The sequence below is a fragment of the Crocuta crocuta genome, unplaced genomic scaffold (assembly GCF_008692635.1).
Source record: "Crocuta crocuta isolate KB4526 unplaced genomic scaffold, BGI_CrCroc_1.0 scaffold32, whole genome shotgun sequence".
In the NCBI taxonomy this organism is placed as follows: Eukaryota; Metazoa; Chordata; class Mammalia; order Carnivora; family Hyaenidae; genus Crocuta; species Crocuta crocuta.
Genome location: NW_027529424.1, coordinates 1,030,697 through 1,045,528, shown reverse-complemented (window position 1 = coordinate 1,045,528; position 14,832 = coordinate 1,030,697). Strand labels below are relative to the sequence as shown.

Sequence of the window (14,832 nt, the reverse complement as noted above, 5' to 3'; positions counted from 1 at the left end):
GGAGTGATGAGTAGACAGGAACCACCATGTGGCAAAGGGGTTTCCATGTGATAGGGTTGGATAGGACCTTTTATTCCTTATCATCGAGGTAATAAAATGCTCGTTGTAGAAAATGGTTAAATATGAAAATGATAAATCAAAAAATCACTCCCCAGAGTTTATATTTATCTCCCTATCCATTTTTAGGTAGCTGAAACTTTTATAGGTTTTTATTTTTGCTTTTTTGCTTCCCCCATGATACTAAAGGCTTCATAAACACCTGATTAAATGGCTAGACAGTATTTCAGAACGGAATCAAATAATTTGATTTTTTAATGCTCTGTAGTTCGAAGTTATACATGATGCTTTGAAATAGTCTTATGATTTTTGACAAATTTCTTTTAGAAATCCTTGGTCAATGTCAAACGGCTTTCTTCCTGTTTTCCCAATTGACTCTTCTAAGATTTCTGCATTAGACGGTTTATTTCATTTTTGAAAGAGAGAAAGCACAAGCGAAAGAGGGACAGAGAGGGAAAAGACAGAAGCCAAGCAGGCCACACACTGCCAGCGCAGAGCCCTACGCAGGCTCCAGCCCACAAACCATGAGATTATGACCTGATTAAGTCCGATGCTTAAGGACTGAGCCACCCAGGTTCCCTGCCCGCTGCAGCGTTAGATTGTTTAGAATAATCACTATGGAAGCGGTGTGAAGAATGGGTGGGGGCAGGGTGTTGGGGGGGAGGGGCGGGAGCCGGGTTAGGCATTACTAGTCTTCCAATTCAGAGGACCTGGAGTCCTGCAGCCTCGCAACCAAGCTGTGCGCAGACTCTCTGGAAGTTTATCAGAAAGGGCAGACCCTCACGTCCCAGCCCAGACCTATCTAATTTGCATCTGCATTTTAACAAGCTCCCCAGAGGATTCCTATGCCATTCAAGTGTGAGCAGCACAGATGGAGACTGGTGGTTTCAAACTGCCGCACAGTAGAATCACCTGGAGAGCTCTAAAACATTCCAACGCTCAGGTCACACCCCATACCAATTAAATCAATCGCAGCGAGTGGGGCCAAAAATCAAAACCTCTGCAAGCGATCCCAACATGCGGTCAAAAAGAAAAGCTTGATCTAGGGATGCAGCGTTGAAGAAACCAATGGTAAGTGGGGCTCAGGTGGCTGAGCCGAAGGTAACAGGTACAGGCACCGAAGGTAAACCTACTCTGCACCATACAGCTCCGCTCTACGTTTTGGATTTTGCACTACATACTAGCGGCGGTCACGTGAAAGAACGAAACCCGTGGGAAAGCCTGATGCTGCGCCCTCCCCAGTCACGAGTTAACAGCACGCCGTCGAAGGAAGCCGGGGAGCGCCCGAACCCGGACCGCGTACGCGCCCCGCCCACCTTCCCCAGCGACTCCCGCAACCTCCTGCGCGTCGGGATGCGACGTGGGACGCATGCGCGCTCGCCGCCGCGGCCGGGGTCGGTCTTCGGTGACGTCAGGACGCCTCGCGGGTACCGGCCCCCAGCCCCGGCCCCCGACTCCCGCGCTGGCCGGGCGGGGGCGGGGCGTCCGGCCAGCTGAGCTATCCCGTCAGACCGCGCCAGTTTGAATGAAAGCTCCTCAAGATGGCGGCGGCCGGGGCCGAGACGCGAGGAGGTGAGGGCTGGAGAGCCGCGTCCCTCACTATCCCCCGTTCTCCAGGCAAACTCCCGAGGCCCGGAAAGCGGGGCCGGGACCCGTGGGCCCGCCAGAGAGCGACGCGGCGCGACGCCGCCCCCCGCCCTGCTGACACCTTGGCCCCCAAAGGCGCGCCGCGGGCTTCACCTATCCCCCGGCCCCTGACCCTTCTCGCGGCACGACCCGCCCGCTCCCCGCCGTCTCCTGCGCCGCGCTTCCGCGGGGCCCGGTCCGCGCGCCCTGCCCCGAGGTCGGCTCTCTCTCGCTCCGCCGACGTCCGGCGGACTCCGTGGCCCGACCCCCGCTGCCCGTTGGGCCCGAGGCCCGTCTCCGCCTGGTCGCCGTGTGGAGGTATTCGGGCGGCCGCCGCGGCTCCTGGTAATCCCCGGGGCGGGGGGCGGGGGGCTCGAGGGCCTGCGGGCACGCGTGTGGTTTACTCCTTTGTGGTGGTTTGGGCGGGACTCCCGTTTTGGGTTCCGGCTGGCCTTTTAACTGGGAAGCGGGAAGTAGCCCGTGGTGTAGACGTGACCTCGGTAGCCGAGGGAGAAAAGAAATCGGGGCTGAAGTGTGAACGCCCAGTTGGGGCGCCTTGATAGGGTCAATTTCCCGTCGGAGAATATCTCCCAGTAAGTGGGTGTTTGAAGACGTAGCCTCTGGCTGACGGTAATTGTTATGCCCACCGGGAACTTGCGTGTTATTTACGTGGACGCCAGAGGATTAGGTACTGAGCGTGTGTGTGCGCGCGCGCGGGTGGGTGTCGCGCGCGTGTCTGGAAGACTGGAATTTTCAAGGCATTCTAGAATGTAAAGGTGTTTTCCAGCACTCCTCCTCTCCAGCCTAGATTATCAACTCATTACCCCCCAACTTTTCTCCTACGGGGATTAGTGTGAACCATGTGTAAGGTTTTTGTAGTGGTAATGAAATGTTAACTCTTGCAAATTTTTTTCCGCATTATCATAGATAGTAGAATTGTTACCAGGGATTTGCGGTTTTCTGTGTTCCAGGGTTTTTGTTTGTTTGTTTGTTTCTCAAAAATAGCATTTCCGTCGAGAGTTGTCTTGAATCCTCAAGTTACTTAAAGCTAGATAGAAACGAATGGTAGGAACGACAGACATGCACACCTTGGGTCGATATCCAACAGGAACCTCCTTTGCACGTGATCAGCATAATGAGGTTAACACAAAACACCCCGAAGTTTTTTTTTTTTAAATGGAAGAGTTTTAAATGGCCATGTCTGTTCTACCACCCTCCTACCCCCAAGCCGCCACTTCGCAGCAAGCAATCTCTTCGCCAGTTTTTGGGGGGAGAAAGTACCTTTCATTTTCTGGGTCTCGAATTACGAATCTTTTGTAGGAAGCGGGGTGGTGGAAATCGTGCTTCAAGGTTTCTGACAATGAAGCCCCTGTGTGAGTTGGGGAGGGTGAGGGAAGGATGTGTATGGTAAGAGCAGCTGTGTTCTCTCTTCTTGGAAATTACCTGAAAACGAAGGGTTATCACAACTACCTTGGAGAGCTACCAATGAAAGCTGGAGTCTGTTAGATTTGTTTGGTTAATTCCGATTTCCTCCAACCCTCACATTTTTTCAGTGTATCTGAAATCCGGAAAGGTGGCAATCTCATGTGGCTGGGGCAGAGCACCTTGATTGTTTCTAGTGCTTACCATAACACTAGCCATAAAAACAAGTTCATTATGTATTTTTAAACATCCGTTTGTGTTCATTTATATGCCATATGGTAGCATACTGTTTACATAAATTTCAGAGTAAAATCTTCTGCAGCACATTTAGTTACTGGCTTCTGTAAGACTAATTATGAGTGTGTCCGATTTTCTTTAAGCTTGGTATATGGATTATGTAAATTGAATGCTGTTTTGTAAGCCTTGGCTTTAAAAACAATAGAGGAAATGAACATTATGAAACTATATTCCACATTATTTATTATAATCTAGGGCTTATTTACCTTGATACGCTACAGCAGAGGCAAAGTAATAAATGGAGTGAAAATTTCATGCAGCTTTCCAGAATGGGAAAAGTAGGACATGTGATGTATGAGTATGTGACTATAGAACTATATTTCAATTAGATTTCACTTCTTATTGTCCAGCTAAGAGAAGGGGGGAAAGTTCTTTTAAACAACTTACAAGGCTGTTTTAATAAGATACTTTTAATAACAGTAAGTTTGCCTTAGGGGTCTACATTTTGTTAAAACGGCAATTATATTCTACATAGAATATAATGGAAGAGTCAAAAACATTATCTCTGTTGTCCTTTGCATCTGTATGCAATTTTAGGGGAAAGCAGACATGAAACTTTTTGTTCAGATGGCCTAGTAGAAATTAACTGACGTTAGGCATAGTAGGATAGAGACCCAGGAGAAAATCCAAGAAGACCAATTTACCAAAACAGTTCTTTAATGCTTAACTTTTCTTCAAGACACATAAATGGTTTCTTGTACGAATTTTCAGTCCTGTACAATTGCCAGTTGAAGGGTGGGGATATGGAGGTCTTAAGTTTTTCCTTTTCTTTTTTTTTGTTTTAATTGAGTAGCTGTTTCATTAGTAAAGAATTCTATTTTCTTATTGTAGCTTGGTGTGTGCCTTGCCTAGTTTCACTTGATACTCTTCAGGAATTATGTAGAAAAGAAAAACTCACATGTAAATCGATTGGAATCACCAAAAGGAATCTAAACAATTATGAGGTGGAATACTTGTGTGACTACAAGGTAGTAAAGGTAAGGCAAATATCTGGCCCCTTAAAAGAGACCTAATCAGACTTCAATTCAGTATTTCCTATTTCTGTAACATAAAAAGAACCTTAAAAGTAAGCAAAAGCTCTTCTTAATGTTAAAAATCCTAAGCCATAATAAATTTATATGTCCTATCATCTATGTTGCCAAATAACATTGAGAGGATTTTGAAGCATTAAATGTTCTCACATTAGAATATTTTAAGGTGCTTGTGTCATTCTACATCCAACTCTTGATTATCTCCGTGTGGATTACCAGAGCAAATATTTTACCTCATATTGGCTTTTCCTGTCATTCATTTTGTTCCTGAATCATATTTCCCCACTATCACCTGAAATAAACATAGAAATTCAAACCAATTTTAGTGCTGTTGAAGTTCCTCATGAAGCATCACCATTTGTATGTCCTGTATTGTGTCAAACTCCAGATATTAGTGAGGCTCTGTGGCATAATAGAATGGCCTGGAGTTCAAAGTCATTTCTAGTCTCGATTGGTACCTTGTGGCTTCGTCAAAGTCATTTCACTTCTGTGGGCCTCACTTGATTCCTATTTCTCTAAAATGACAGGGCTGTTTTCCTAAGAACCTTCTTCAGTCTAAACCTTACAGTATAGTTTTGAGTAATTCATTTTTCTACAGAGTAGCCTACCCCCCTGTAGAAGAACTCTTCTTTGGTCATTTGTCAGTTCTTCCAGACAAATGCATTGGGAATCCTTCTCCTCCATCTTCCATGTCTATTCAGTCATTAAATCCAATTCTTCCTTTGCAGCATCCACCATCTTTTCATATAACTGCCTTTCCCACTCAGTGGGATTTTATGATCAAGCATTTTACCTGTATTCTCAGCAACCTTTCAACCCAAAAACAGCCCAGTTGTCTTCCATCTCCCTGTTTAAATGGTGGTCTGACCAATCTAGCCAAGAGTATCCTCTAATCACACGTATTGGTGCCAGTAAGGGTTATTTCTAGTCTCACTCCACTCTGTTCTTCTAAAGCTTTTTATCTGTTGCTTTCTTTTCCTTTTCTTGTCAGCAGTTTCGCCAACTTTTGTAACTTTTCTGGACTTCTTAATCTATCCTTCACCTTGATATTCAGCCGCAGACCTCTTCTACCTCAGTTAATCTTTCACTTCAGTGAAAAATAGGATCCTGCAAGTATGAACTCTCAGCTTAGCTTCACACAAGTTCTCTGTAACTTTACTCTTGCTGTTTTTCCTTTTTTAGTCCTCTCCATCCCCTTTAGGACTTTGCTTAATCTGTGATGTTTTTTGTGTTCTCCCCCCCACCCCCCACCCCCCTTCCCTCTTATTAAGCTCTTTTTCCACTGACTTCTCTCAGTCAGTAAAACCTATTCAGGTCTTCCTCAACCTCTCTTCGACCTTGTGTTCCTACTCAAGCATTTTCTGTCTTTGCTTCTACTTCATTTTCCATTAACTTTTAAAAAACAGCTTTGTTGAGAAGTAATTCACATACCATTCGATTCATTCATCTAAAGTATATGATTCAGAGCTTTTAGCGTGCTCTCAAGGTTCTTCTGAAGTTGACTGTGGTGATGGTTGCACATTTTCATTACCCTGCAAAGGAACTCCGCACTGCTCAGCCGTCACTCCCTAAACCTCCCCAGTCTCCTTCCCCCACTAGCCCTAGCCCATCACTCATCTGCTTTCTGTCTCTGTAGATTACCTATTTGGGCAATTCGTGTACATAGAACCTTACAGTATGTATGTGGTTCTTTGTAATTGGTTTCTTTAACTTGGCATGGTGTTTTCAAGGTTTGTCCGTGTTGTAACGTGTATCAATACATCATTCCTTTTTAGTGCCAAATATTCCATTATAGGACTATATCACTTTTCATTTGTCTGTTGATCACTTAGACATTTTGGTTGTTTTTTGTTTGGGTGTTATAAATAATACTGTTATGAACATTCGTATAGAGTTTTTTGCGTGGACGTGTTTTCATCTCTCTTGGATATATACCTAGGAGTTGAATTGTTGAGTCATGTAGTTTCTCTGTGATTAACCATTTGAGGAACTCCCAAACTTTTCCAGAGGGACAGCACCATTTTATATACCAACTAGCAATGTTATAAGCGTTTGAATTTCTCTACCTCCTCACCAGCATATGTTATTATCTGACCCTTTTGATTGTTGCCGTCCGAGTGAGTATGAAGTGGTACCTCCTTGGGATTTTGATTTGCATTTCTCTCATGTCTAATGATATTGAACATCATTAGTCATTAGTATATCTTTGGAGAGCTGTCTATTCAGAACCTTTGCCCATTTTAAAAAATTGAGTTAGTTTTTTTAATTATTGAGTTGTCATAGGTCTTTACGTATGCCAGATAGTCCCTCATGAGAGACACAGTTTGTAAATATTTTCTCCTGGGAGTTGTGTCCTCACTTCTCAACTTTTTTAACACACTTTATTCTTATTTATGCCCCTGTCAGTGACCACCTAATTGCCAATATCAGGACCTCAAATCTTACTTTCCTTCTTAGCAAAATCTAATACTGTTGGCCTTCCTTTCTTTGAAATTCTCTTACCCGTGGAGAGACTGCCTAGGTTCACACTCTGGCTCTACTTATTTGTTAGTTGAGTGACCTTTAACAAGTTACTTAGCCTCCCTGTCTTTCCGTTTCTTCACCTATAAAAGGAGGATAGTTATGGTACCCATTTCATAGGGTTATGATTAGCATTAAATGAGTTGATGTAGATAAATACAACAGAGACTGACCTATGACGTTCATATTGGAGAAGTGTTTTCTGTCATTGTTGTTCACCTCTGTCTCCACTTCTTTTTCCACCTATTTTTCTTACTATTTCTGAATTTCCTTGTTGTCTCTTGCCTGTCCTTTCTCTGAAATGTAGATAATCTCCACAGCTCTCTCTTTGGCCCTCTTCTCACCTTGAAGTGGCTCTGTAGATGACCTCTTTCCCAGTGCTTTCTACTTCTATCGGTTTGACTCATGACTCCCATATCTTTGTGAGGCATTGACCTCTTTATGGACTTAGTTTCAAAGTGGACACTGTACAGGTACCCACATTCAGCATATTCAAAACTGTACCAACTTTCCTCCCTCAAATCTGTACCCTGAGCTCGGGCTCCCTATCTAGATTAACAAAACCCAAATACTTCCAGTTACCTAACCTTATAGTTTTATACATTTTTAATTCTTCCCTCCTACCTACCCTCTAGTAGGTCATTAGATTGTACTCTCTCTCTCTGTCTTTTCCTGTTCACCTGTACTTTTCACAGACTAGTTACCTAGGGATCTGTACTTAGATTGAAGGAGCTACCATTATTGTTATACAGGACTCTGAGTGTTGTGGTTAGATTTTGGATAGTTTTTGCACTTCAGTTTCTTCTTTGTCCTTCTCATCAATCCTTTTGGTTTTTTTTGTTTTGTAATAAGCAACCTTACTTACACACTTAGGTCCTCACCACCCCACTTAACATCCCCCATTTCTTCTCCTTTCTAGCACAAATTATTTAATCTATAAGTTAGTATTATTTCAGCATACCTCTACCTTTTGTTCTCTCTCCTCTCTCCCCACTCATGTTCACAGCGAGTAAAAAGATCTTATGACCCTGTCCTTGCGTGTACCCCTGCATTTAGCTCATCAGAGACGCTGTTTGAATGCCATATTCTACAAAGCCATGAAGAGTTTTTCTGAAACACAGTTCTGGTTGTTTTAGTTAGGGCTTTGCTTTAGACCTTTTAATGGCTTGTCTACGAATCTAAGCCGAGACCCTTGGAACTAAGGTTCTTTATTATCTGTCCACCAACAACCCTTCCAGTTTCATCTCTTGTCACATAGCACGCTTTCTGTCCACACTGGAATACTCATAAACTCTTTGATTTAGGTAAGATTTACTGAGCACCTACTAGGAGCTGGGCACTCTTCTAAGCATCGGGAACATAGCTTATATTCTAGTTCCTTGAACACATTATGCACCCTTGTGCCCTTTTGCTGTTCTCATCTTGTTCCCTCTTTGGAATACTGTTGTTTCCCTTCTCTCCTTGACAAAATTCTCTCTGGCCTACAGGATTCAGCTGAAAGGTTACCACCTATCACTGAGCCTTCCGCCATGTCCCTAAAATTAATTGCTTTATATTCAGGACTTAGAAAGCACTGTTCCTTTTGTTATTCTACAACTTGACACGTGTTATGGCTTGGTTTCATACCTTCTGTGCTAAACTGTCAATTATTTGTGTCTTACTGTAGTCTCTAGTACACAGTGGGTATTAAGTTAGTGGCTAATGAATTGAACTGGCTTTTACATTAGTGATTTCTCCACTCCTCAAATCACCAGTAGACTAGACCCTCTTAGTTTCATGCTTAGATTATGGCAGTAGTCTGTTGACTAATAGCTCATATATCATCTTTCTGTGGCCTCAGTAAATATTTGAGTTTCTTCCGTGTGTCAGGTACTATATTAGGCACTGGGGAAAAAAAAAAGATTAATCAGAAACTATATCTCATCTTGAGGAACTCACAGCCTCCTAGAAAGATTGACAAGTAAACCATTGCAATATAGGATAAGTGCAGTGGCAGACTTTATTACCTATCTTTGGGAGGTGCACTTAGGCTAGGCCATAGAAGGCTTCCCAGAAGGGATATCCCACTGGGGCCTGAAAAGACAGGTACTATAACTCATGGTTTTTGTACAGAGAATGGAGTGCTAGAATATGGGATTGGGATTGGGAAAGAATGAGAGATGAGTGAAGGAACTTTCAGAATTCTACAGCAATGGGGATTCATATGAAAGGTTTTAAAAAGAGGGATACAATCAGATATGTAATTCAGAGAACTTTCTGCAGTGAGGAACATAGAAGGGGAATGACACACACCCTTAAACATTCTGAAAAGCTGTTGCAGTAATCTAGGCAAGAAATGATGGTGCTTAAACCAAAGTAGTAATAATGAAGATGAAGAGAAATAGATAATTTTTTAATTATCATTGTTATAAAATGTACAAGTCTGGTTGAGTGGTCAGAGGATTGGGTAGGGATCCAGCAGTGTGGGATCCACACCTATGAAAACATGGGTTTCTGACTTGTGGTGTAGATAATACTGCTTACTAAAACCCAGAAATATAGGAGGATTAGGATAAGAAGGCTAGATTGGTTTTGGAGAAGAAGGTTGAAAACATTGAAGATGATCAGTAGATAGTTGGAAATGTGGCCCCAAGTCTGGCGGGAGAACTGGAAACATGGATCTTGAAATAATTAGCACAAGGATGGCATTTGAAGCTCTGGGAATGGATATGGTTACCCACTGGTTAATTCAGCAGCTATTTCTTGCCAACTACCATGTCATATGCTAGACACTAGGGATCTCAGCAGTGAATGACACAGAGGTATGATCCCTGTTACGTGGAGTTTACCTTTCAGTGAGGGCAGAAAACCCTTAAATGTATGACATACTTATAGCTGAGTTAAGTCCTGATGTAATGGAAGGGTCTAACTTACAGAGAAACTAGGCAGCTGTCCATGAGGAATGGTGTTTAAACTCATTGCTAAAGGATGAAAAGATAAATAGGAAAAAGTCTTTAGGGAGAAGAGAGCCTAACTTCTTCAAGGAATAGAAAGTGTGAGTGGAAAATAGTCAGCAAGAGAGATGGAAAGAAGGCTAGAAGGATGGGTAGGAACTGGAAAGTACATCTCCCTACAGCCCAAGAAAAGAATTTGGACTTAGGGACAATAGAGAAACATTGAGTAGTTTTGAGCTGGGGAGTGACTTGATGCAATGAATGTGTCGAAGGTAGTATTCTGGCTGTTGTGCCATGAACGGTTTGAAAGTGGTTAGAGGGGATTGCAGTAATTCAAACAAAGGAAAATTTGAGAAGAGAACAAGGATTGAGGAGTAGTTGGGGAGTAGGGGAGTTTCATGGGAAGAGCTATCAAAGAAACTGAGACAAACTGGCAAGAAAGGTAGGAGGGAAACCAGAAGAATGGATCATGAAGCCTAAAGGAAGAGTTAATGTAAGCAAAATAGAGAAGAGACCAGTGAGTCAAAGAAGAACCAGAAAGTACTTACTGGACTGAGCAGGGGTCGTTGATGCCCTCAGAGCAGTGTCTGTGCGTGGATAGAAGCCCAAATAGAATGAATTAAAGAATAAACTGGAGGTGAGAAAGTAGGATCAAGCAGTATGGACAGCGCTAAAGAATTCTAGCTTTGAAGGAAGGGATAAAGAGCTGTGTAGGTTTTAAGGGTGTTTACAACTTTGTCTTTCATTAAATCGCAATAGGTAGTATATGCATGTGATTTTGAAAACTGGATATTATAAAAGTTGAATGTTCTCATACTGAAATCTTCCGCACTTGTGACCTTAGTCTCCCTTCTCTCAGCTAGTAATGTATCACATGTTTTTGAGAGTCCTTACATATTCTAGTATTTGTATCTCAAAGGAGGTTTAGTTTCATTTTGCTTTTAAAAATGCACAGGGAAGTTTAAAAAAACAAACTGCAGGAGGTTTAAATGCTGGTGAGAACAAGTAGAGGGAGAAACTGAAGACGGGGGCGAGAGGTGGGGTAACTGATGGAGGAAGTGCATCTCTTCTCTTGTATCTGCATCGCCTTTTGCCTTTTCTCTAGCGACGTGGCCAGGGGAGAGTGCAAATGAGAGAGTTTCTGTTTTCTCTGCATTAGGACCAGAGAGGTGTGTTGCTACTGGAAATGATGAGGGAGGTATTCAGATAGTGACCTTGAACAAGGTGGAGGAGTGCTGCAGTAGGCGGCTGGGGGAAACGGAATGAATGCTCACTGGAGGAACAACAGGTCTGTAACTATTATGAGTTCGTGTCAGGATCCAGTTCAGCACATAGTAATAGCGCATTTGCCACACCATGCTCTTGCCATGTTACCCTTTGTTACAGAAAAATTTCGGACAAAACCATATACTCTTTGTTAACATACTTAGCTCATCCGTGAAGATTTCAGAACCCACCTGCACATTGGTAAGGCCTCTCCCTCAGCAAGCATAGATTAAGAAGGAACTATTACCAAAGCTTTGACGACAAAGTATCTAGGTAGTTCTGTGGCTCAAGAACCACTACCACACTGCATGGCACATACTGATAGAATTTTCCACATTGAGCATTAAGTTAATATTCCTACAAGATTGAGTCACTTAGATTGGTTTGTTAAGAATGGGAATAGCATAGAAATAATTTGACTAAAACCCATATTTTAGAGTTCAGGAAAACAGAGCTCCAAGACAGGACTTTTCCAGGGTCATGTCATCTTGGGCCACTAACCTAGGTCTCAGTTGCTACTTGGTCAGTTACTGACATGAAAATCCAGTGAGTTTCCATGGGACACTAGTGTTTTCATAATTAGACTCAGGCTATTCTACCCCTAATATTAAATACAGTGATTTCAAAACTTGCAGGAGAAAGTAGCTAATGGGAAGATAGCTTTTGGGTTTTGTCCTCCCACATACACATTTTTAAAGTTTTTGTGCTTGCTACCGCTTATTGACTATAGATAGTGATGACAGAACAAATACTGAAAAACCACAAATTACTGTCTAGATTAAATTTACCAGCTTTTATTTCTTTATTTTAAAGATTCATATGTAGTTACTGTTGTGTTTTGTTTTTTTTATATTGCATACATGTCGATAGTCCTGTTTTTTGTTACGCATTCAGAAACAATTAAAGCTTAAGATACAGCAAATAATTGTCCTTGGTTCTGTGGCTACAAGGAAGAAATGGGAACACAAGGGGATTGATTGGCAGTGATCGGTTCTCCTTGGGCAAGAGAGGAAGGAAAGGCTTCATGGGCAGAGGGACATTTGAGCTGACTTCTAAAGATGAGTAGGTTTTTCTACACATAAAGAATGAAACCAAAATAAGTTCATTATGGAAATGGAAGAGGCCATTGTAATCAAAACTTTGTGAACAAAGCAGAAAGGGGTGAAGAGGACTGGCATGTTCAAGTCCTAGCACCAGTTGAGTACGGCTAGAGGGTAGTGTGTGAATGGGGTTATAATGGACGACTGTGTCAGCGAGGTATCAGGGACTCCATCAAGAATGATCTTCTTTGCTATAATAGGAAGTGTGAACTTCATTCTTGAGGCCGTGGAGGAGCCATTAAAACTTGGAAGGAAGAAAGTGACAGAGTGACTGGTATTGTGGATTTCTTATTTTTGTAAGAAAACTTGACTTTAGTAAAGATAAATTGGGATGTTGTGCAGTCTGGAGGCAGGGAAACCAGTTAGGAGATTAAGATAATAGTCCTAGCAAGAACTCAAGGCCTTAGGTAACTAGAGCTAGGTAAAGAGATGGATAGGAACAAGTATGTGAAGAAACTTGATGATGGATTGAGAAGAATCCAGATTGAGCTCCTGGTTTGCAACTTGTGTGACTGGGTAGATGGTAAGATTACCCTTGATGAGGAAAAGAAAAAAAATCCATTTTGGAAGGACAGTTTCATGGGAATAGATGGATTTAAGAAGCTGTTGGGCATCCATTAGGCTGTTGGCTATATGGAGGTGGAGGTAAAATTTCGGAAGTCATTAGCATGTAATTAAAACTGTTGTAGTGATGAGGTTGCCGAGAGAACATGTAGAGCAAGGATTCTTAACCTTAATCTGGAATCCAAATATCTTCAGTTATCCAAAATATTGTATATGTGATTTTATTAGGGGAAGGTCCATAACTTTCTTCAGATTTTCAAAAGGGATAAACACTTAGTGTGAAAAGGGGCCAAGGACAGAGCTGCAAGTATTTGCACTAAGTGATGGGTGGGGACAGTAGTCTTATTAGAAAAAGAAGACAGAAGAGGAACAGTAGTGAAGAGAGAAATGTATCAAAGCCTAAGTCAAGTAACATGAGGGCTGTCGAGTCATTGGCTTGGCATTTAGAAGACTGGCACATTGTTCCTAAGAAACAAGATGGAATCCAGTGTATTTGTATGTAATGAAGCTCCCCACAGAAACACCATGTTTTCTAAGAATTGTAAAAACTATTGGCCTACAAAAAAGTTCAAATGCCTCCATCAAATATTCAAGGCTAAAATTTGCTCTTGCCATTACAGTTTAATCTCTCACTTCTGTATTCTAAACTTTAAAGCTAGCCAAATCCATCTCTTCACTGCTTTCTGGGTACTTCATACAAATCTTAGCTCCAAGCTTTTGCTGGTGTTTTTCATCCTGCCTGCCCTGCTCCCTACCCAACAAATCCTATCAGTCTTTCACAGTTTAGTTCTGTTTGCTCTGTGCTCTTTTCTGACTATATTGATTTCCCTCTTTATATTCTAGTGGTAATTATTGTCTTGTTTTGGCATTTAAAATATTACTGCCTTGCACTGCTACTTACTTTATGTATTATTGACTTCTTTTCCCAGTGAGATTTTACTCCTAAAGGCTAGCACTACCTNACTTTCACAGACTTATTTTAAATACTAACATACTTGAATGAATTTAACCTAAGCCAAACATAGTGGGGGAAAATGTCTTTAAGAAAAAATTCATATGATGCATTCTAAATTATACAGGAGTGATTTATATATCATTTTTACAACCGTACTCCATTTCTATGGGTAATCAAGAGTTGATTGCTTGCCAGAATAAGATACTGATATAATATATGAGGCTTATGAACTTTTGGGCTTTTATTTGGAACTTTAAGGTATTGAATTAAATTTGTTTTTCTAAATAGAAATAGCTTTTTTGGATTAAAAAGTAAAATATACTTATAAAAATAAGTCTACAAAGTAGAAATATTACTACTGTTTCTGGACTATTTGCCAAAGGCACTCATGTTTTATAAACATCTTTACTATCTATAGATTAAGTAGGTACCAATGTGATTAACATACAAAACTTAGTCACTAATTGCATCCTGCTCATTATCATACGATATATTACTTTCGAAGCCTGTATTACTGTTTCTTTCATTATTTGCTGACAACTTCCAGTGTTATGGTAGGAAAAAGTGTAGGGGAAAAAAAAGAGGACCAGGGTTGCATTGCTTTATTCTGGAGTCAGAAAAATGAAAAGCTTTGCTAATTATAAGCAGAATAGATATGTTAGTTACTACCATGTGGATCCCATTATTGTCGAACAGAGATCTGCTAACATAAATCCTACATTGTAAAAGTTACCTGACAGGAGGGAGAAATCTGTCTTAAACTTAGCCGGTTTGACTAACACTTAAATACATGTCTAAGCTTTTCTTTTTTCCCTGAAATCACAATATGTATGTCCATGAAAGTACAGTTTTGGTGCATATCCTCACACTCTAACCACATTTTTAAGCAGGTAGAGCATATTTTACCATTTTCGTAAGAACGAAAGTTCTTTCAATTCACAAGCAGTATTGCTTATTGAGTAGAATATGGTAAAGCATTGAGATGACTCGGGAGAGAATACACTTACTCACTGGCTAAGTCACTTGCTTCAGCGAAGCTGCCTCAGTGCTCCTCACCCCAG

General features: G+C 41.5%; 1 protein-coding gene across 6 annotated transcripts in view; it reads left to right on the top strand.

Moving 5' to 3' along the window:
- The first annotated feature begins 1,332 nt into the window (after positions 1-1,332).
- The window catches only part of SUV39H2 (SUV39H2 histone lysine methyltransferase), a 28,736-nt gene continuing 15,236 nt past the window's right edge, over positions 1,333-14,832 (top strand). For 3 of the 6 annotated variants that reach the window (XM_077758454.1, XM_077758449.1, XM_077758453.1), the window contains exons 1-2: positions 1,333-1,629; positions 4,234-4,379. In XM_077758454.1, coding sequence (XP_077614580.1) covers positions 1,599-1,629; positions 4,234-4,379 — 177 coding nt within the window. In that variant the 5' untranslated portion in view covers positions 1,333-1,598. The other 3 variants (XM_077758452.1, XM_077758450.1, XM_077758451.1) reach the window with 3 other exon arrangements.